This window comes from Grampus griseus (genome assembly GCF_964374135.1).
Source record: "Grampus griseus genome assembly, chromosome: 8".
NCBI classification, from domain to species: Eukaryota; Metazoa; Chordata; class Mammalia; order Artiodactyla; family Delphinidae; genus Grampus; species Grampus griseus.
Genome location: NC_139002.1, coordinates 9,577,037 through 9,596,757, shown reverse-complemented (window position 1 = coordinate 9,596,757; position 19,721 = coordinate 9,577,037). Strand labels below are relative to the sequence as shown.

The 19,721-nt window shown below is 49.4% G+C and overlaps 1 protein-coding gene and 1 long non-coding RNA gene across 4 annotated transcripts; one reads left to right on the top strand and one right to left on the bottom strand.

Annotated features, from left to right (window-relative positions):
- Window positions 1-1,731: 1,731 nt before the first annotated feature.
- LOC309826846 lies at window positions 1,732-18,781 on the top strand. Its single transcript, XR_014297146.1, has 3 exons — window positions 1,732-1,759; window positions 9,814-9,984; window positions 18,734-18,781. It is a non-coding gene; the product is annotated as an uncharacterized lncRNA (long non-coding RNA).
- HEPACAM (hepatic and glial cell adhesion molecule) lies at window positions 2,806-12,268 on the bottom strand (the record flags this gene model as incomplete). 3 transcript variants are annotated; one of them, XM_082661237.1, is made up of 7 exons in its annotated part: window positions 2,806-3,111; window positions 3,676-3,746; window positions 4,049-4,122; window positions 4,647-4,746; window positions 5,038-5,319; window positions 5,995-6,336; window positions 12,169-12,268. In XM_082661237.1, the coding sequence occupies 7 exons, from the start codon at window positions 12,251-12,253 to the stop codon at window positions 2,806-2,808; spliced, it is 1,260 nt and encodes a 419-aa protein (XP_082517363.1). The 3 variants fall into 3 exon arrangements, with proteins under 3 accessions (XP_082517363.1, XP_082517361.1, XP_082517362.1); XM_082661235.1 differs by having other exon boundaries at window positions 3,893-4,122; window positions 4,653-4,746; window positions 12,169-12,253; XM_082661236.1 differs by having other exon boundaries at window positions 4,653-4,746; window positions 12,169-12,253.
- Window positions 18,782-19,721: the final 940 nt, after the last annotated feature.

The following is a 19,721-nucleotide window of genomic DNA, read 5'->3' as shown; positions in this document are numbered from 1 at the left end:
TTTTATATCTGATCATTTCAGTGTCTGAAGACCTTGGGGGTCTAAATCTGTTGCTTCTTATATTTGCTGACTTTCATTCATGATGATTTGTTTCCTTCTGTGTTAATGACCTTTCCTTGTGAACTCGTCTTTGGTTGGTCTTAGTCTCTGAAAATTTAAGGAGATGTTTTTTTCCAGAGAGGATTTGTATTTTTTATTTTAGGAGCCTGGGATGCTACCAGCTGGGGGCCAATACCAATTTAATCCAGGAGTCTCAGGTTCAGCTCCCACACCTTGCCACTGGCACAAGTCTGGTCTTTCATCAGTGCTAATATAAACATTTGCCCTTGGGTAATCCACATTTTATGAGTGCTAAGAAGTCAGGACTCACCTTACACTTCTAAGCTTTTATATACGCTGCTCCTTCTGCCTGGAATATGTGTCCTTTTATCCTCCCCCCCATGCCCTATCTGATTAATCAATCTTTCTAAGACTAAGTTCAGGCTTGTTCTCCTCCAAGATACCTTTGCTGACGATCCCTAGTCTGGGTTAGATGCCGCTCTTACATGCCTCTATAGCACGCTGTATCTACCTGTCGTTGCATTTTCCACACTGTATTGTAATAATCTGTTTACTTATCTGTCTTCCTCCATGAGACTCTCTTTGGTAGGGGTCATGGCATAGTTATGCTGTTTCCCCAGTGTCGGGCACAGGGTGGATCATGGTAGATTAATACATGTCTGTTGAATAAATGAAAGACACCCGAATAAATGAATGAATGAATGAGTGAGTGATGATTTTGGAATGGACAATATGGGATTTCCAGAGAGGGTGAAGGATGATGGAGGGATGTGAGAAGAAAAGAGAAAAGGGAAATGACTGGTATTTTTAGGCTGTTTGTTTGTTCTCCTTGATTAAGTGGAATAAAGTTGTCACTTTATTTCATCAAAAGTTTATTGAGCATCCAGTATGTGCTAGGCACTCTGCTAGATGCCAGTAATACAAAGATGAAGATCAAAATGAAACAAAAACAAAACCACTCCCCCCTCACCCCATTTAAGGCAGATTTGGCTTGAGCCTGGGAAGCCGGCCCCTCAGGGATGCAGAACCGGGGTTTGGAATACAACTTGCCTGCATCTCACCTTAATCTTCACCCTTGCCTCTCAAGGCTGACCAGCATGTACCCATCTCCAAGTCCTGCATCTTCCACCTGCCTGAACAACTTTCCCCTGCATGCATTATCTCCTTCTAGATGAGGCACCTGGGGAAGTGAGGGGAGCAGTTCTGGCTAAGGAAGGGGAGCTGCAAAGGCACACCTGCTCAGAGGAGCCTGCAGAAGTGCATAGGGGCAGGGAGCTGGGAAGGGCACGAAGTCCAGGTAAGAGCAGAGGGGACCAACAAGAAATGTTGTTGCCCTTGGGGCTGGGACAAAACTGGCCCCAGTGTGGAGTGGTGGGGAACAGGGACCTTGAGAGTCGCTCTGTGGGATGGTGCAGAGTCGGAGCAGGAGCTTAGGAAGTTAAGGAGGGACCAGGGATGCACTAGAGGCCTCAGGGGAGAGAGGTCAGAACACAGCGAGGGACTTCTTCTCTTTCAGCTTTTTAATTGCGCTCTCTCTTCGCACGGTAGATTACTGTTCCTACAAACTGTTCAAGAGGCGGCGGCATGGGCGTGGCCTGGCTACACAGTGGACCAACCTCTCGGTACTCTGCTGTTTGTGTGACTGGGGAGTCTGCCCTTGTCCTGTCTCCTGGGACCTGAGCATCTGGGAGCAGGCCAGGTGAGAGGCCAGAGGCCAAGGGTTCCATCATGTCTCCAAGACATGCTGGGGAGCAATAAACCTCCTCCTCCCCCTACCATTTTTGGGGAGAGTGGAACTTCATCCTCTTACAGCTGGAGGAAGCCCAACAACTTTCCGGGGGATAATGATTGTTTGAAAGGCTTGTTTTGGACAAAGCCAGGGAGAAGCCATAGGTATGAGGGGTCAAAAGACAGATCTTCACTTGATTTAGCCTTCTGGGCCTGAAGAATGAGTGAGAAGCCCCTTCTCTATGGAACAGAGATGGAAAGAATGCCGGGCACGCCGCTGAGGGAGGCTTTGGGAGGAGGCCAAGCGTGGGAGGCTGAATCCTTTGCTCTTGCTAGAACCCCGGTAGCGGGGCAACGGAATGTATTGTACTTGAGCTCCTCCTTCACCAACTGGTAGGTACCGAGGTACCATATGCCTGAGAAGGGTGCTCCAAGGTACTGCCTTCACAATGATTCGCTGGATGCTGAGAACAGCCCTCTGTACACCCAGTAAAGGGCATTGGACTTCCCCTTAGTTTAGGACAGTTGTACGTTTGAGGCAAGTGGCCTCTCTAATCTGGGCTTGCCAAAAAAGTTCCCCAGGAATCAGGAGTTTGTTCGGAGGGAAGGGGAATGGGTGGGAAGCGTGAGGGCGCCCTAGGAAGGGCATAGGATAGTCAAGGGGGTTAGGTTACTGATGTTAGTTTCCATAAGCCCCTCCGGGGATTGGGCCGTAAATTTAATAATCTATATGGTCCTAAGAGGGCACAACCCACACCCACTGAGAACACAACTAAAGAGCCGGGAGCAAACGTAACCCGGTTTCACCACCTGATCCACCCTCCGCCTTCCCGCCGCGTCCCCCATCTGCGCATGCTCACAATCGTCCACGCGCCGGAACCCTAGCGCTGAGTGAGGACCTCCATCTCCCCTCGCCCCTCGCCCCTCGCCCCTGGCGGGCTGCTGCCCCGCTGCCCTGCCCTCCCCCGGGCCGCGGGCAGCAGTGCGCGGGCGCCTCCCGGGGGGTCCCGAGGAGGCTCAGGCGCTGATCTCCACCGGGCCGGCCTCGTCTTGCTCGCGGATCAGGTGCACGCCGCCCGCAGTCCGCAGTGTGCGCGAGGCGCTGCGCGAGCGGCCGGGCGAGCTCGGGGCCCGGGGCGGCGACGTGTGCGTCCGGCCCGTGGCGGGGGAGCGCGCTGGAGAGCGCGGATAGCGGCGGGCAGAGCGGCTGGGCAGCCCCGGCGAGCGGCCCGGCACGGCAGGCGACACGGAGTAGCCGGGCGGGCCGGGCTCAGTCGCGCTCCGAGGCTCCGGGGCGGGGTTCTCCTCGGGCTCCGGGGAGTCCTGCAAGGACACGTGCCACGAGGGGTCAGCGGACAGCCGGCCAGGGCTGGGAGCGCGCCTGCTGTTCCAGGGCGCTGGGAATACCGAGGTGGAGGGGACATAGTTCCCTCCACACTCCGACTGCCTGGAGGGCTGCAGGCGTAGGTCTGTTTTTGCTTGCAACACAGGACACTTGATGTGGTGCCTGGCACATAATAGGTGCTCATTAAATGTTGAAATGCATTAGTTTGAGTGCTTTGTCCACTTACTCTGCACCTTCCACCTGCCTTGGACAGCATGGGACAGAGTTGGTTTATGGAATAGTAGGGAAATCACCAGAGACAGTGTTCAAAGACCTGGGTTTGAAGCCTAGATTTGCCACTGATTTACTTGTTTGATCCTGGGCAAGTCATTTCACCCCTGTCAGCCGTATTTTTCTCATCTCTAAAGTGGGGATGACACAAATATTTCTTAGGGTTATTCTGAGTCCTAGAAAGGTATATCTATATGGTATGGCTACGTAATACCAGAACATGGTAAGGGCTGGTGGAGTGTTTGTGGGGCGCCCAGCCCGAAGCTGCTCACCTTGTCCTTCAGGATGTAGAGTGCCATGGGGTTCTTCCGCTCCTGCTCTCCACTCCGTGGGAGGGTGTCTGCTGCACGGAGCAAAGAATGGGGTGGCTGGCCCAGGTACAGAACCCTTTCCACCAGCCAGCACCTACACTCTTTGCTTCCCGATGGCCAGCTAAGGCCATCGGGAAGCCAGCCTCCACCAAATGGTCTGGAATACCTGAGGTCCTACCTTGGCCGCTCCTCTCCCTGCTCTGCAGTCTTCGTGCAGTTGGTGCAGGAAGGGGCCCTGCAGAGCTGGCTTCCTTGTCGCCCATTTCGGCCTTTTCCCAGCAGCTTACTGATCTGAGTGAAGATGGGACGGGTGAGTGCGTGGCTGGGAGCTCACCTTCTGCTTTCAGGCGGTCATCATTCTGATCCATATATTCCAGGGAGTTTTGCTTCTCCAGCTTCCTCTTCTTCCTGCAAATCAACCCAGCACCCTGTGAACAGAGCTGTCGAGTGTGAGCAGGAGAAGTTCTGGGGGCGAGGACACTGGGGGGATCTGATGGCCACAAATGAGGCCTTGTAACAGGAAGACGGGCTGAGTGCGGTGGGAGGGGGAGTAGTCCAGAGCTTTGGGATGCATCCCATCTAGGTTTGCCTCCTGAGTCCGTCCCTAGCATTGTGACTGTGGGCTAGTCATCTAACTAATCCGAGTCTCGGGTCGTTGTCTGTAAGCTGCAGATAATCACATTTAAAGGTAACACCCTAACCACAAACACAGTGCCTGGCTCACAAAAGGTGCCGTGTAAGTGAAACCAGTATTCATCGTGCTGGGGTTGTCAGGGTTGTGAGCACAGAATGCAGTGGTAAGATGGATCTCCCGGGAAGAGGTGCGGGGCCCTGGGAGGAAAGGCGTTTAAAGAGACGAAGGAAAAACAGAGCTTGGGGCTGGGATGGGTTGAAGGATTCAGGTGCTCAGGGAGAGGAACTTGGAGAGTTACCCAGACTTTCTGGACGGTTTCCAGCAGGCACAGACTGTCACCAAGGTCACAAGGAGGAAGATGCCTCCTGTGGACAAGATTATGTAGAGGGAGCTTCTTCCTAGGGAGAGAGAGGCAGAGAGTGGGGAGAGACTTCAGAGGGGGCAGGAGGTGTGGTGAGGAGAGCTTCCTGCGGCCGAAGAAATAGAAAAGGAACCCCAGGCAGCATGGCTGGCCAGTGGTGGACCTTGCCCAGAGCTCACTTCCTACCTGTGGCTGTCCTCCAGGGAGAGCTGGCCCATCTCTGCCTCTCTCCCCCTCCAGTGGCACTCTGTCTGGGAAGTCCTTAGCCTCTCATGGGCACCTGCCTCTCAGGGCTTTGAGTCCCAAGGGAGGGCAGCGGGAGACTCACTGTATACGGTGATCTTGACGGGCAGGCTGCGGCCCTGGCTGATGGGGTTCTCCACCACACAGCTGTACAGGTCGTCGTCCTCCATGAGCACGCGGGTGATGGTGAGCACCTTTTGGTCGGGGGACAGGAGCATCCGCGAGTCGTTGAGGAGGGGCTTGCCGTCCTTCAGCCATGTGTAGCTGGGCTTGGTGCCGTTCTCGTGCGAGCAGTTCAGGGTAAAGGCCTCGCTGAGCTCCAGCACTGTGGTTGAAGCCACTAACACCTGGGGCCTCGAAATGGGCACTGAGCCCGGGGGTGGGGGGAGCCTGTGAGCCACAGGCCAAAAGCATCTCCCTTCCCCTTCTTAACTGCCTACCTTCCAACTCAGTCTGCAGTATTGAGAGATCGTCACTCCAGCTCTTTACCACCATCCATCCACCCATCCATCCATCCATCCACTCACTCATCTATTTACCCACTATTTATTGAGCACATACTGAGCACAGGGAGTACAATGCCAAACAAGACAGCTATGGTCCCTGCCCTCGTGGACCTTCCCTTCCCTTCTTCCCACATACCTTTCCAAGATGTCTTAAACTGACCCAGCCTGGAAGATATTTTAGTTGGGCTAAGCTTAGGTCGAAATAGGTTCAAATATTGGCTCTACCACTTACTAGCTGCCTGAACTTATGCCCCAGTTTCCTCATCTGCAAAATGGGGTCCATGATATTAACTACCCCTAGATTATTATGAGCATTACATGAGTCAATATAGGCAAAGCACTTGCAATCGTTTCTGGCACGTAGTAAGCACTGTATACGTGTTAGCTATGGCCTATCTGCCAACCTCTAACATTCCAGTTGGCTCACTCCCAAGCGGCTTTTGTGTAGCTTTTCCTGGGGTCTAGCTAATATACTGGGTGGACGTGGCCCCAGTTCCAGTCACCAGTCCCGCCTCCTTCCCTGCCAGAGACTTTACCATCTACAGTGAGGTTGATGGTCTTCTCTCCAGTGAAGGTGTCATCGGTGATAGAGATCTCAACCTCATAGGTGCCCTCGTCGGCCAGCTGCAGGTCGCTGAGAAGCAGGGAGCCGTTTTCAAAGAGGCGGATGCGGTCTCGGTAGTCGGGCCGCAGGGTACCGATGACCTCTGTGCCGATGGACTGAACCACAGTCACTGGCTTGTCCCGCTTCAGCTGCCACTTGACAACGGGTTTGTCACTGCTGGTGCTGCTGTACTGCACAGAAAGCAGGGCCGCCTTCCCCACTGTGCCATGGATCAGGCGCACCGGGCTGGTGATGTTCACCGCCTCCAGGGGCTCTGTGGACAGAGACCCACGAGGTGAGGGCAGCGTCAGGCCCTGGCTCCTAACGTCACTCCCATCTTCGAGTCCTCTGGTCTCTCCATGCCTCACCCTTCTGAACCCTTCACTCCCTGTCAGTCCTTCCTTCTTACCCTTCGACTGTAGCTCTGGCCCCTCTGCTCCCCTGTCATCCCTCACACCCATCCCTTTGCCCTCAATCCTTCTTCAATCTGGACCTCTGCCTCTGGAGGTTTTCCCTATTGCCTTCCTCTTGAGGAAGATTCCAGGTAACCCATACCTTATGTGGCCCATTTATGGAAATATGTATTGAGACTCCCCATGTGCCAGGCACTGTTCTATGTCCCCAGGATATATCAGTGAGCAAAACTGACAAACATCCCTACCCCCTGAAGCTTATAGGTCATTAGACCCTAGAGTGAATTTGTCAGATTTTCTCCTTAATTGGGCATTGGGAAAGTGAGGGATGGAGAAAGCATGGAAATGTAGATTCCCAAAGAAAGGAGGGTGTCATGAGACAGTGCCAGTAGAGGGCAAGTTTAGGGGCCTGAGGACAACTGGACAACTCTCCGGTCATACCAAGAGCCTCCCCTATCCTTGTCCCAGCTGCACGTAGCATCATACTAGGCCTGCCCAGGGCAGAACAGTCGTGGAGATTCACCCAAACTCCAGCCCAATTTGCATCCCCTATGGAAGAGGGATTTGGGACAGGTCAAGCAAAGAGCTTGGAGTCAGAAGACCTTATAAGATTGGGCTCCACTGCTTACTGGCTGTGAGAATTTGGGCAAGTCATCCTTCTAGGCCTCACTCTTCTCTTTTAGAAAATAAGGATGATAATGATAACAAGAGCAAGTGTCTTCTCCAGTTCACGGTGCAAAAGCATGATATGTATGTCAGTTACTGTGGTGTAGGGGAGAGAACACAGGATTGAGCATCAGAGATCGGGGCCCTATTGTTGACTTAGGACCTGGGAGAAGTTGCTTATCTGTTCAGGGCTCAGATTTCCCACAGGTCAAACGAGTGGTAACGAGATGGTCTCATGGTTTGTTCCAGCCCTGTAGTTAGTTCTGGGATTTTACCATCTTGTCCGATGGCAGCCCCATCCAGAGACACATCTCACATTTCAGAGATCTCTTAGGAACTTTGGGGCCTGAACAGATGCTGCTCGCTGGCCTTGTACCTGGCCTTGCAGAGCAATACAGCCACCTGAGGGAGGGGTCTTCTGGAGAGGATGTCAGCTAGGAACAGGACTGAGTTTAGCTGAATAGACACATACGTGTCAGGTTCTCCGTTCCTCTGCACCCCCAGGTGCTTCCTTTGACTGTCATTGCCTCTGAAGTTCCCTTCTTCTTTCTCACCCGTTTCCCACTCTGCTACTGCTGCAGTGTAGATTTGGGGAAGGTGAGCAATACGTTTCCAATCCCTATTCCTCTCCTTGTACCTCGAGGACCCAGACCAAACCAGGAGGCAATGGAACTAAAAGGTTAGCTGTGGAGATCGAAGCAAATTTTTTTTTTTTTTTTTTTTTTTTTGCGGTATGCGGGCCTCTCACTGTTGTGGCCTCTCCCGTTGCGGAGCACAGGCTCTGGACGCGCAGGCTCAGCGGCCGTGGCTCACGGGCCCAGCCACTCCGCGACATGTGGGATCTTCCCAGACCGGGGCATGAACCCATGTCCCCTGCATCGGCAGGCGGACTCTCAACTACTGCGCCACCAGGGAAGCCCGAAGCAAATTTAATTTAAAAACATATCCAGTCCATTTTGGGAGCAAATGCATTGTTAAGTAATGAGCTTATCATCTATGGAATTGGTCAAGGAAATGCCAATTGACTCTTCTTTCACCTCCTTGTGCTTCCATTTCCTCCTCTGAATAGTGAGGTGGTGGGACCAGATGATCTCTAGGGGCCTTCCCCACCCTGACATTCTATGATCCATCACCTGTCAAGGATGTTACAATCATAAAACCTTAAGCATGGAAGAAACTACCTTAATGATGAAAGCCACCATATGTATGACTATTATATACTTGTTACTGAGAGGAGTCTCAATTGGCAGGAGTTAGAATGGACAAAATCAACTATTTTCAAAAATTTTTAATTAAAGGTATTTTTGTTCCCACAAAACTTTATAGAAATTGAAAAGAAATGAAATTTAGTTCTAGTTCACCTGATTTGGTCAAAGAGGTGGTGAGGACCAGAGCCCTGTCCTCCCCAGTACCTCGGGGTGCTGCTAGGAATCCTTATGGCTCTGTGTATCAGGCTGAAATCGTTTGGCTACATGATCCTTAAGATTTCTCCAGCTCTTAGTTTCTGTGATAATTTAGATGGGATTTCCTGCCTCGCATCTGCTAGCCCGGAGATGGAAACAACCTAAGTGTCCATCATTGGATGAATGGATAAAGAAGATGTGGCACATATATACAATGGAATATTACTCAGCCATAAAAAGAAACGAAATTGAGCTATTTGTAATGAGGCGGATCTACCTAGAGTCTGTCATACAGAGTGAAGTAAGTCAGAAAGAGAAAGACAAATACCGTATGCTAACACATGTATATGGAATTTAAGAAAAAAAATGTCATGAAGAACCTAGGGGTAAGACAGGAATAAAAACACAGACCTACTAGAGAATGGACTTGAGGATATGGGGAGGGGGAAGAGTAAGCTGTGACAAAGCGAGAGAGAAGCATGGACATATATACACTACCAAATGTAAGGTAGATAGCTAGTGGGAAGCAGCCACATAGCACAGGGATATCAGCTCGGTGCTTTGTGACCACCTAGAGGGGTGGGATAGGGAGGGTGGGGGGGAGGGAGACGCAAGAGGGAGGAGATATGGGAACATATGTATATATATAACTGATTCATTTTGTTGTAAAGCAGAAACTAACACACCATTGTAAAGTAATTATACTTCAATAAAGATGTTAAAAAAAAAAAAAGACAGCACCTACAATGTGAAGGTGATCTTAGGACTAAAAGGGTAGAAACCAGGCAAGGGACTTCTTCCTATTGGGTCAGTAGAGGATGGGCTGACTCTAGGATCCCAGAGAATAACATCTTACAAATCAGATTATCTAGATTTATGGCATGCTGTGTTTATGTCTGTAAATAGTATCCTAGCCTCTAGAAAAGCCTTGTTTGAATGTTCCAGGAATAGGACCGTGATGAATTTAGGAAAGACTCTTTAGGCCATATTAGGTTCAGAGCACTAAGTGTTACTTTCCTGAGGCTAGGTTGGTGATGCTGTCATAAGGGAGTATGGCAAGGGATTAAGGTAAATCTCTGGGAGCCAGGGCCACATGGTCCAGCCCCCCTTTTAGTGCCAATCTTAAAAATACATTTCCCAGCCTCCCTTGCAATTAATTATGATACTACTGAGTTCTAGCCAATAATACTAGTAAAAGTTGTAGACACCATTTACAGGCTGATTTAGAAAAACCTCCCTCCTTTTCTTTTTTCATCCTCTACCTAAAAGAAATGAAGATAAATCTCAGACTGACCATGGAAAACACATGTCAAAGCTGATAGCACTCCATCAGCTTGGTGCCTGAAAAACCTCACGGAACAGTCTTTCCTCATCCCAGGCCTAGCTCGAACCCGTGTACCCCTGCATTGGCAGACGGATTCTTAACCACTGTGCCACCAGGTAAGTCCCTAATGGTAACCTTTTAACTGGCATATCCAATGGGCTCTTTCAGGTCCTTATTATACTGGGCTCCTTGATACATTTGATGATGATTGTCCGGGAAACTCCCAACTCCCTTCATTTTCTGGATACCACAGTCTCCCAGGTCTCCCTCTGTGTTTCTGATTGTTCCTTCTGGGTCTCCTCAGTGGGCTTGATTCTCTGCCTTCCTCTGCAAATCTTGGGGTTCCTCAATGTTCCGTATTTAGCTCATTTTCTCCTCCAAGGTAATATTTATTCATTATCCTTGTTTTAAATCTCACCTCTTGGCTGACAGTTTCCAAATACTTCTCTCCAACCCTCCAGCTTTAGGTTATTCAACATTTTCCCACAAATGTCTCATAGGCGTTTCAACCTCAACGTGAGCGCAACACTAGCTATCATATCTCCCAACCTTGCCCCATTTTTAAAAGTTATGGTTTCACACAGAAACCCTACCTCCTTCTCTAGATCGTTTCACTTCCTATAAATCACTAGGTCCTGACTTTCCCTCCAAAATATTATCTCAACATCCCTCACTCCCCCTCTCTTTATTCCAATTCCAGCCCAGGTCATTTCTCTCCTGAACTATTGCAATAGCCTCGCTATGGTTTGACTTGTGTCCCCTAAAATTCATATCTTGAAGTCCTAACCCCAAGTATCTCAGAATGTGACCTTATTTTGCCGTGTGGTCATTGCCAAGGTAATAAGCTAAGATGAGGTCATGCTGGAGTGGGGTGGGCCTCTAATCGAAGATGACTGGTGTCCTTTTAAAAAGGAGAAATTTGGATATACACACAAGCACAGGGAGAATGCCATGTGAAGATTAAAGTTAATCTGTCACAGCCAAGGAACTCCCAGAAGCCAGCAGAGAGCGCTGGAACAGAACCTTCCCGAGGGCCTTCAGAGGGAGCGCAGCCTTGCCAGCACCTTGATCTGGAACTTTTAGCCTCCAGAGCTGTGAGACAATACATTTCTGCTGTTGAAGCCACCCAGTCTATGGTTCCAGCAAATGGATACAGGCTTCCTTTCCTATCTTGCTTGCCTGTAGTTTCACCTCCAATGCCTCACTGGAGAGTGAGGGATCTGAGCTATAATCTGGCCCTGCTGGTTCCCAGATTAAAAACCATTCAATGTCCTCCCCCGCTCCCATTGTTTGCAAATTATATTACAGTTTCCTTAGCAGGGTTTACCAGACTCACCTAACTCCACCCACACTTTCTTCTCCAGCAGCGGTGACTGACTGGGCTGCTCCTAACATGTGATACCATTTCAAGCTGTTGACCTTGGCGCATTTTCCCAACTATAATGCTCACTCCCACACCTATCTGTTTTTCTCATCTTTTAAAATTCAGTGCAGACATTCCCAGGAAACCTCCCCTGATATTCCCCCTCTCCCATTCTGTACCACCAGCGCCAGCTTCCTGATGGGGTAGGTGACCTCTCTCTGATTCTTGGAACCCTCTGCCTCTCTGACTCATAGTAGTTTCTGCATTTTATTAAAATGATCTCTGCATCTTATTTGCCCCACTAAATTGTGAATTCCTAGGCTCTCTGGAATAGTGTGTGTGTGTGTGTGTGTGTGTGTGTGTGCGTGTGCGCACATAAGCACATGTATTTCAAATAAGATCATTTCTCCAAGAAGTTGGTAGGGGGAGGTAGGTGTCTATGGCGTGTGTGTTACGCATAGGTTGGTGTTACTCTCCCAAACCAGGAGGCTTATTATCTCCAAAGCTTCTTTCATCTCCCTTGTTATTTTACACTCAGAGAAGCCAGGGTGGCGGCTGGGGAGACACAAAACCAAGATTTCCCCACCCCTCCAAGGCCCACCATAGTCCCTTGGAAAGAATGCCGGACTGGCCCACGCCAACAAGACATCCCATCAGAAACAGCTCATTGCCCTCCATCTAATGTACTGAATGCCGTGGGAGCTGCAAAGTCATGCAGGCTTTGGGGGATGGGGGGCAGGGGCCGGGCAGGAGGCACACAGAATGAAGAAATACATTCAACACGAATGCCTGAATTCACTGAGATGCTTCCCACGGTGGCTAAGCATTCTCCCCTCCTCCCACCCCAAAGGCATTCTGGCCCTCAGCTCTCCCCTCCCTCTCCTTCGAAAGCCCCGGGTCCCTTCTCCAGACCCTGTCTTACCCTCTGGTCTCCTACCTGTCTGGATCAGAAGCAGGTAGAGAAAAGGAGTGAGGCGCAGGGCATTGAAGGCTCTGGACAGGGCTTCCCTTTCTCTCTTCATTTTGGGTGGCGTTCTCCAGCTCTGGTGCACACAATTAGCATGATTTCTCCACTCTGGGCACGTCCCTTTGTACCACTCGGAGTTTCTCTGCCCGAACACAACCCTGCCAAGTTCTCTCTGAATACACAGAGCTCTGTGTGTTGCTGGACTTGTTCTTTCCTCTCTTTCAGACCTGGCATTTTCTAGTTTCAAAGCCCTACATCCCGGGTTCGGAGGAGAGTATCTGCTTGGGAGATAATCTCCAGCACAGGGTTCAGTCTGATGGGTCCCAGCAGCCTAGCAGTTCTTTGCCGGCCTGTGCTGAGCCCCACTGCCAGGGGGAGATGAGGATTTGGGCTCAATGAATGGACTGGGCTGGGACACACACTAAACTGGACCTTGTGTGTCCCAACCTGTCCTGTCTCCACCTCACGCTCCCTGTTCCTGCGAAGGAGGGTGTGCGCCAGGGACACGCCTCAATAAGCTCTGAAAATGGAGGGAGAGGAGCTTTTCAAAAGCTGGGGGATGAGAGATTCCAGAAACTGCTGAAGAAATGGAAAACTCCTGTTCCACCCCAAAGAAAGAAGATTGGAATATGGCTTGAATTCTATTATTTTCATACCTGTCCTGGTGCTGCTTGGGCTTCTCTCTCTATCATAGAATCACGTAGATGCTGGGGACCTTTCTCCAGAAGCTACTCTGCTCATTCCCCAGCCTCCAGCCCATTTCCTAGAACATGTCAGAACAAAGACGAAGGTAATAGCCCAAGAGCCTGGGGTTCTGTCACCAGCTACAGCCCAGCCGTTTCCTCAAGTCTTGAGGCGTGATGAAGAGAGACACCCCAGCTCTACCCTGACCCTTCATTACCACGTCCACATCCTCTCCTGAGGGGCGTCAGTGGAATGTATGCTTGCTAACTGTGTGATCTGGGGATGGGTGTGCAACGTTGTTAATTCTCCAATTTCACATCTGTAAAAGGGGGAGAAACAGTAGCTTTCTTGTAGAAATTGTTGAGAGGATTGATGAAGATTTAGTATGGTAGGGTGCCTAGAAAATTCTTTGTTGGAGAGGTGATATATATATATATATATATATATATATATATATTTTTTTTTTTTTTTTTGCGATATGCGGGCCTCTCACTCTTGTGGCCTCTCCCGTTGCGGAGCACAGGCTCCGGACGCGCAGGCTCAGCGGCCATGGCTCACAGGCCCAGCCGCTCCGCGGCATGTGGGATCCTCCCGGACCGGGGCATGAACCCGTGTCCCCTGCATCAGCAGGTGGACTCTCAACCACTGCGCCACCAGAGGTGATATTTTAAACTTTAAGAAAAAACTGCCTCTTCTTCTTTTCCATTACTTTAGGGATCTTTATATCTTGGTGAGACCAAAGTTTACAAGTTCCCCTCTTGATTGTCTCTAACGCTGACCTTAGTTTTGTAAGTTCAGTAGCTATCTCTCAAAGTATTCTTTTTACATACTGGAGACAGCTTGTGTAAGCCAGGTTTCTAGAACTGAAGATTGAGTGCATGGTCCATCTGAGCCAAAGGATGGGGAGGAGAGGTGGGAAGCATTGCTTTTGAACTTCACAGAGGAACTCCAAAAATATTCTGAAATACACAAGTCAGATTTTTTTCCTTTTGCATCTTTATGGTTGTGACTTTTTCCTACCCAGCTCAAGGCGCTTGTCTGCCTCTGGTAGAGTTAATGGTGTTTCAGCATGAATACAATGAAAAAGAGAAAGGCAATATTCAGCTTCTGACATCGAAAATAGTATTTTAGAGTCAGTAGCAAGACGAAAGGCTTGAAAGCCAGTGTTTGTAAGGTACAGAAGGATATTTTAATTTCTTTTATCTGCTCCTTTGATGTATCACAGAGCAGGCTGTGGACCAGATCATAGCGTTCTTCTATAGTTGTATACAAATGGCCTCTTTTGCCTGTGATGGTTAGGTCCAGAGGCTTATTGTCTGAGGTAAAAGGATATGATGTTCAGGAAATAGAAAGCCTGAACTCTGCCTTTTTCATCCTGAAGGACTGTGGAAAGAGAGCTGTGATAGAGGGAGACCTGGGCAGGATCTAAGTTCTCCACACCCCCTCCAGGGATGAACCTTAGGCTCTTTACACCCACGCAGAATATGAAAGTGCCCCAAAGTGGCCACATGTTCCCTTGAGGGGACCCAGAGGTACTGGAGGGTAAAGCACCAATAGAGGGCAGAACAGGGAGCAAAGGGGCCGCACTGTGCAGGTGACAGCTGGGCCACCAACCGCCCCTCAGACCAGAGAGCAACCTAGACTTGTGCAGAGACCAGTGGGAGTCCTGAGAAGGCCACACAGGTCCCCGGACACCATCTCCCGCCTTGCCACAAGGACCCCTAAGCCACCCTAACCCTTCTCAGAGAAGAGCTGGGTTTGGGGAAGAAACTGGAAAGGCTGATCCAATCAGAGACTGAGCTACCTCAAGAGAATGTTCAGGTGGTTGGGTTAGACTGAGTTTACCAGGATGGACTGACTTTTGGTTTTCCTCTGCTGCCCTGGGCGGGGGAGTGGGGTGGGGGTGGGAGGCTCACATGGGAGACCCCGGCAGCTGCAAAGGCGCAAAGGCACCACTGTGCCTTTGCACAACTGAGTGTACGAGGAGCAATTCTGCAATCCTGCTTCAGGTGTTTTAAGATGAGTAGCCCTACAGAAGCGTATATCATCTGCTTCTGTGCTTTTCTCATCTCAAGAACAGAGAGTTCTTGGATTGAAGTACTGTGTCTTATTGGCCTCTGTAGCCCTACTGTGTAACACAGGGCGGGGCACATAGTAGGCGCTCAGCAGACAGTTGCTGACTATTGAATGGGCGAAAACTTGTGGTGGGTAGGGGACCTCTCTAGCAGCTGGTGGAGTGGAGGGCGACTGTGAGGGGGACTGGGCGAGAGGAATGACAGCAGGGAGGGCACCAAACAGCAAGCAACTGCAGATGACAGAGCGATGTGTGAGCACACATGCGGCACCCCTTCTGGAATTCCCAGAAGTAACTGGGATTCACTTTGAGGCGGGCCACCGATCCAATAGGCAATGGGTGACAGAAACATAAGGTAACAGTCCAGCCAACTTAGTCTCACACACAACACGTACCGGTGATCTCACCTGTCTGAGCTGACCTTGTTTTATCCTTCCATGCATTCCTTGGGTTTTTCCCTGTGCGTGTGTCTGTTCCAGCTAATTGTTGATGATTCAGACTGGGGTTTTTGTTTTTTTGTCTTTCGTTCTTTTCTTTTGGTACGGATATCCTGATTATATATATATTACTTTTCTTTAGCTCTGAAGAGGGTTGTCCCCCTGGGGATCAGAAAACATGGTTACTGTGGCCATCTCCTCATTAGCCTGGGAGACTCTCCAGGGCAGGGGCTGTAATTCCTCATTCTTATGTGTCTCCTCCCAGGGAGGAGCTCTGAGCTCTGCATAACACGGCTATTAAACAATGTGGAGACACACGGCTTGACTGACGGCATCCAAGGCCTGTGCCCTTTCCTCCTCTGAGCACTTCAGCAGATGCATTTCCGCGGGCATCGTCCTCTCCTGAGCAGCTCGGCCGGTCCTCTTGGCCCTCCGGCTGCACACAGGTGCTTCAGGCCACTCTCATTTGGCACCCGCTCTGGGGCTCCGGGATTCCGACCCTCCCCTCCCCTGCATGCATGGCAGCCCTGGCCTGCTGTACTCAGAACGCTATGCTGAGCACCCAGGCAGTGGCCCTGCAGCTCAGAATGGAAACCTCCCCCAACACACACGCACACACACACACACACACGAATGACGTATAGATAAGTAGGTTTTAATAACCCTACCATTAGATTTAAGAATGTCCCTGCCCACTTGGCCTCTTCTCCTGTCTCCAGGCTGCATGAAGAATGCTCTGGCACCGATACTACTGGAGAGGTTTGGTCCTTGCTAATACCATAACATCAGTGGGGATTTTTATATTTAGCATCCTCCCCCTCCTTCCCTTCATTCACTTCCTGTTATCAACTGAGTCAAATCTGTCTCCTCCACTAAATTGTAATTAATCTTTGGTAGCAGAATGAAAAATAATCTAACAAATGGCACCCAAATTCCTCTTATAGAGTAAATTGTCTTTAGCAAGAAAAATATCTAAATATGCCACATGGAGTGGAAGGTAAGGTCTGAAGCAAAAGGCGTCAAGACACAAAAAGATAAACTCCTGTGCAATAGAAATAAACAGGAATTGGGGATGGAGAAAGAGCAGAGAGGAGAGACGTGAGGGGCCGGGGTGAGGAAACAACAAGGGGCAGGCAGCTGAAAACAACTGAAGAACAACTTGCATTGTTACACTATAAAACCCTTTCTCCTCTGTCTTCTTCAAAACTCTAAGAAAAGTTTACTGTACACAAATTGCAGTATGTGTGTGTGTGCTTCTAGCTGATAGAACATGGCAAAGGTGATAGGGTAGCCACTCCCTTGGTTAGATTATGTTATATAAGACTTAGCAGACCAGAGAGAGAGAGAGAGAGAGAGAGAGAGATGGTCCTGCTGACTCTGAAGAAGTCAACTGCCCTGTTGTGAAACAGCCTCGTGGCAAGGAAATGCTGGTGGCTCTAGGAGCCGAGAGCTACCCTCAGCTAAAAGCTGGCAAGAAAATAGGAACCTCAGTACTACAGGCACAAGGAACTGAATTCTTCCAATGACTACATGAGCTTGGAAGAGGACCTTGAGCTTCAGAAAGGAATGCAAACCAGCTGACACCTTAACTGAAGTCTGATGACACCTTGAGCAGAAAATCCAGCTAAGCTGTACCCGACCCACAGAAACTGTAAAAAAAATAAATGTATGTTGTTTTAAGCTGCTAAATTTGTGGCAATTAGTTATGCAGCATAGAAAACTAATACGGGTGTGTGTGTCTGTGTGTTTACACACTGAGACAAAGGACGGAGTTCTAGGTCTGCATCAACAAGGTGGGCAGGAGTACAGCACATATAGAACAGTGAAATGATCTCTAAAGGGACTAATTCAGGTGAAGCAGGAGTTTGGAGTCAGAGATAGTGCTGAGAACTTAGGCCTTCAGAAATTTGGAGAAATACTGGTATCTTAGTCCGGGTTGCCCCAGAGGCAGACTCCAAGGCAAGAAGCTAAATAGTTTATTTGAAAGGTGATCCCAGCAAAACCAGGTAGGATATTGGGGGAATGAGAGATGGAAGGGAAGGAAGCCAATGAAGGTTGCACATCAAGCAATTTACTACCGTGGACAGCTAGAGCTTAATCCTGTGGGAAATAATGAAGAATAAGCCTCAGAATTATCCCAACCCAAGGGGCAAGGGAGCTGGGATATTTATCCACCGACTGCCATCAGATATGGGTTGAAGGCTGCTTCTCCGGGGTAAGAAGTTAATTCCCCTGACCTTGCAGGAAGGTATCCTGTCCAAACCTTCTCCCCTTCTCTAACTGCTCTCAAAGTGTGTGTGTGTGTGTTTGTGTGTGTGTGTGTGTGTGTGTGTAAGCTACTCCTACTGTCAGGCACTTTGTATCTATTTGTTCATTTAATTCTCCCAGTACCTCCTTTTCAGTAGATATTATCACCTCATTTTACAAACAAGAGAGACTAAAACTTCAAGAAGTTAGCAATTTGCTGAGGTCATATAGTTACTAAGTGGCAGAACCTGGATTAGAAACCCAGGTTAGTTGCTAACAAAGCTGAGGCTCCCGACCACCTCTCTGGGTCACCAGTTGGAAGTCCAAATCCTGGTCTAACCCTTTACCCCCAGCACCCACCCTCTGACTAAGCCCCAGGATGTAAGGTGGACCTCTCTGCCCACTCCTGGTGCCCTCTCTTGTTGCTGAAGTTATTTTCGATTCTTTGTTCCATAAACCTATATGTGAATGGTGCCAGAGCTGTCCCTACCATCAGTTCAATTTGCCAGAAAGGAGGGAGAGGGAGGACGGAGATTTGTGGAGCTGCTGTGCGTTGCCTGGGAACGAGGAATTTGTGTGAGGTTTTGAGTTGAGACAAGGCAGGGCCCTGCTGCTCCAGCAACCAGCGAACCAGGGACAGATTGGCCAGCTCTCTCTGGAACAAAACAAGCTTTCTGTGGGCCTGGAGAGTGAGGAATGGCCCTCCCCAAGGACATTTCTTCTTTCCTTTTTCTTTTTAAAGTTCCCCACCTCTGGCTCGCTTCTGAGAAACACCATATATGAACAGAGATGGGGGTCAAAAGGCTCCCTGTGCCCTCCCTGGGGCCTTCATCCTGAATGTTGGTTTTGCTGCCTGTGAGTTCAGTGAATGTGAGGGGACGCCTGGAAGAAAAGCGTTCTACAGATACGGTGTCTCAAAAAGGCGTGGGGTTTACTAGCAGAAACAATGTGATCCTGCAACAGCATGGGGTCCAGATTTCCATAAGCCAGGGAGGAGGTGCTCCCAGTTCCAAAGTGGAAAACTTGAAAACATCAACGTGTTTTATGCTGAGAGTCAATATTTGATTTCTGAATAGAATTCCCACCCCCTCAGAAACTGAGAGGAACTCAGGCTTGTGTCCACGGTCGATGAACGTGCCCTATTCAGCAACTCTCCAGAGGAACAAAGAGGAGACGTGAATTGGTATTAAAGCGTGGAGAGATCCAGGTTCGTTGACCTATTTGAGATGTGGCGAGGACATTCTAGAAAACATCTCTGGATTTCTGTTCAGGTAAAGCTTCAGTGCTCAAAGAAAAACAGGTTGAAAAATCATGGGGAAGCCACAAATTACCCCCAACTCATGAATGGCTTCATTTTTTCTTTTCTCCTAGATCCTCAGATGGTGTCCTCCCACCAACCTTGTCAGGAACGGGTTTGGTCCCATCCTCCCTCTCCCGCCCTCCTCCCAAAGAGGGAGGCACAGAAATGGAAATCAGCTGGCCAGCATCTAATAACTGCCTACTGTGTGAAGAGCACTGTGTTCCAGACTTTAGTAAGAGGAGTGGGATGTGGGGAAGGGTGTCACATTCAAAAGTAACAGAAAACACAATCCTTGCCTAGGTGCTTAACTCTAGTTGCGAGAGATGCATCTATATCTATAATACTGTTGATAATATATTTGCATTGCCCCTTACAAATTGTCTTTATTTTTACTATTTTATTTATTTGGCTGTGCCGGGTCTTAGTTGTGGCGTGCAGGATCTTCAGTTGCAGCAAGCAGGATCTAGTTCCCTGACCAGGGGTTGAAGCCAGGCGCCCTGCATTGGGAGCACGGAGTCTTAACCACTGGACCACCAGGGAAGTCCCCCAATAAAGGGATTTATTATCTTATATAACCAGAGTCCTAAATAAGGGCATCTCTGTAACTTGTAAAAGTAAGTGGCTCAGCAATGTTATCAAGGATCCAGGTCCTTTCTGTCTTGCTATCTACCAGTCCCAGCTTCTTTTTTCATCGTACTTATCACCATTTGAGACAATATGACGTAGGGGTTAACACAGACTCTGAAGCCAAACTCCCTGAATTTGAAATCTGGCTACCACG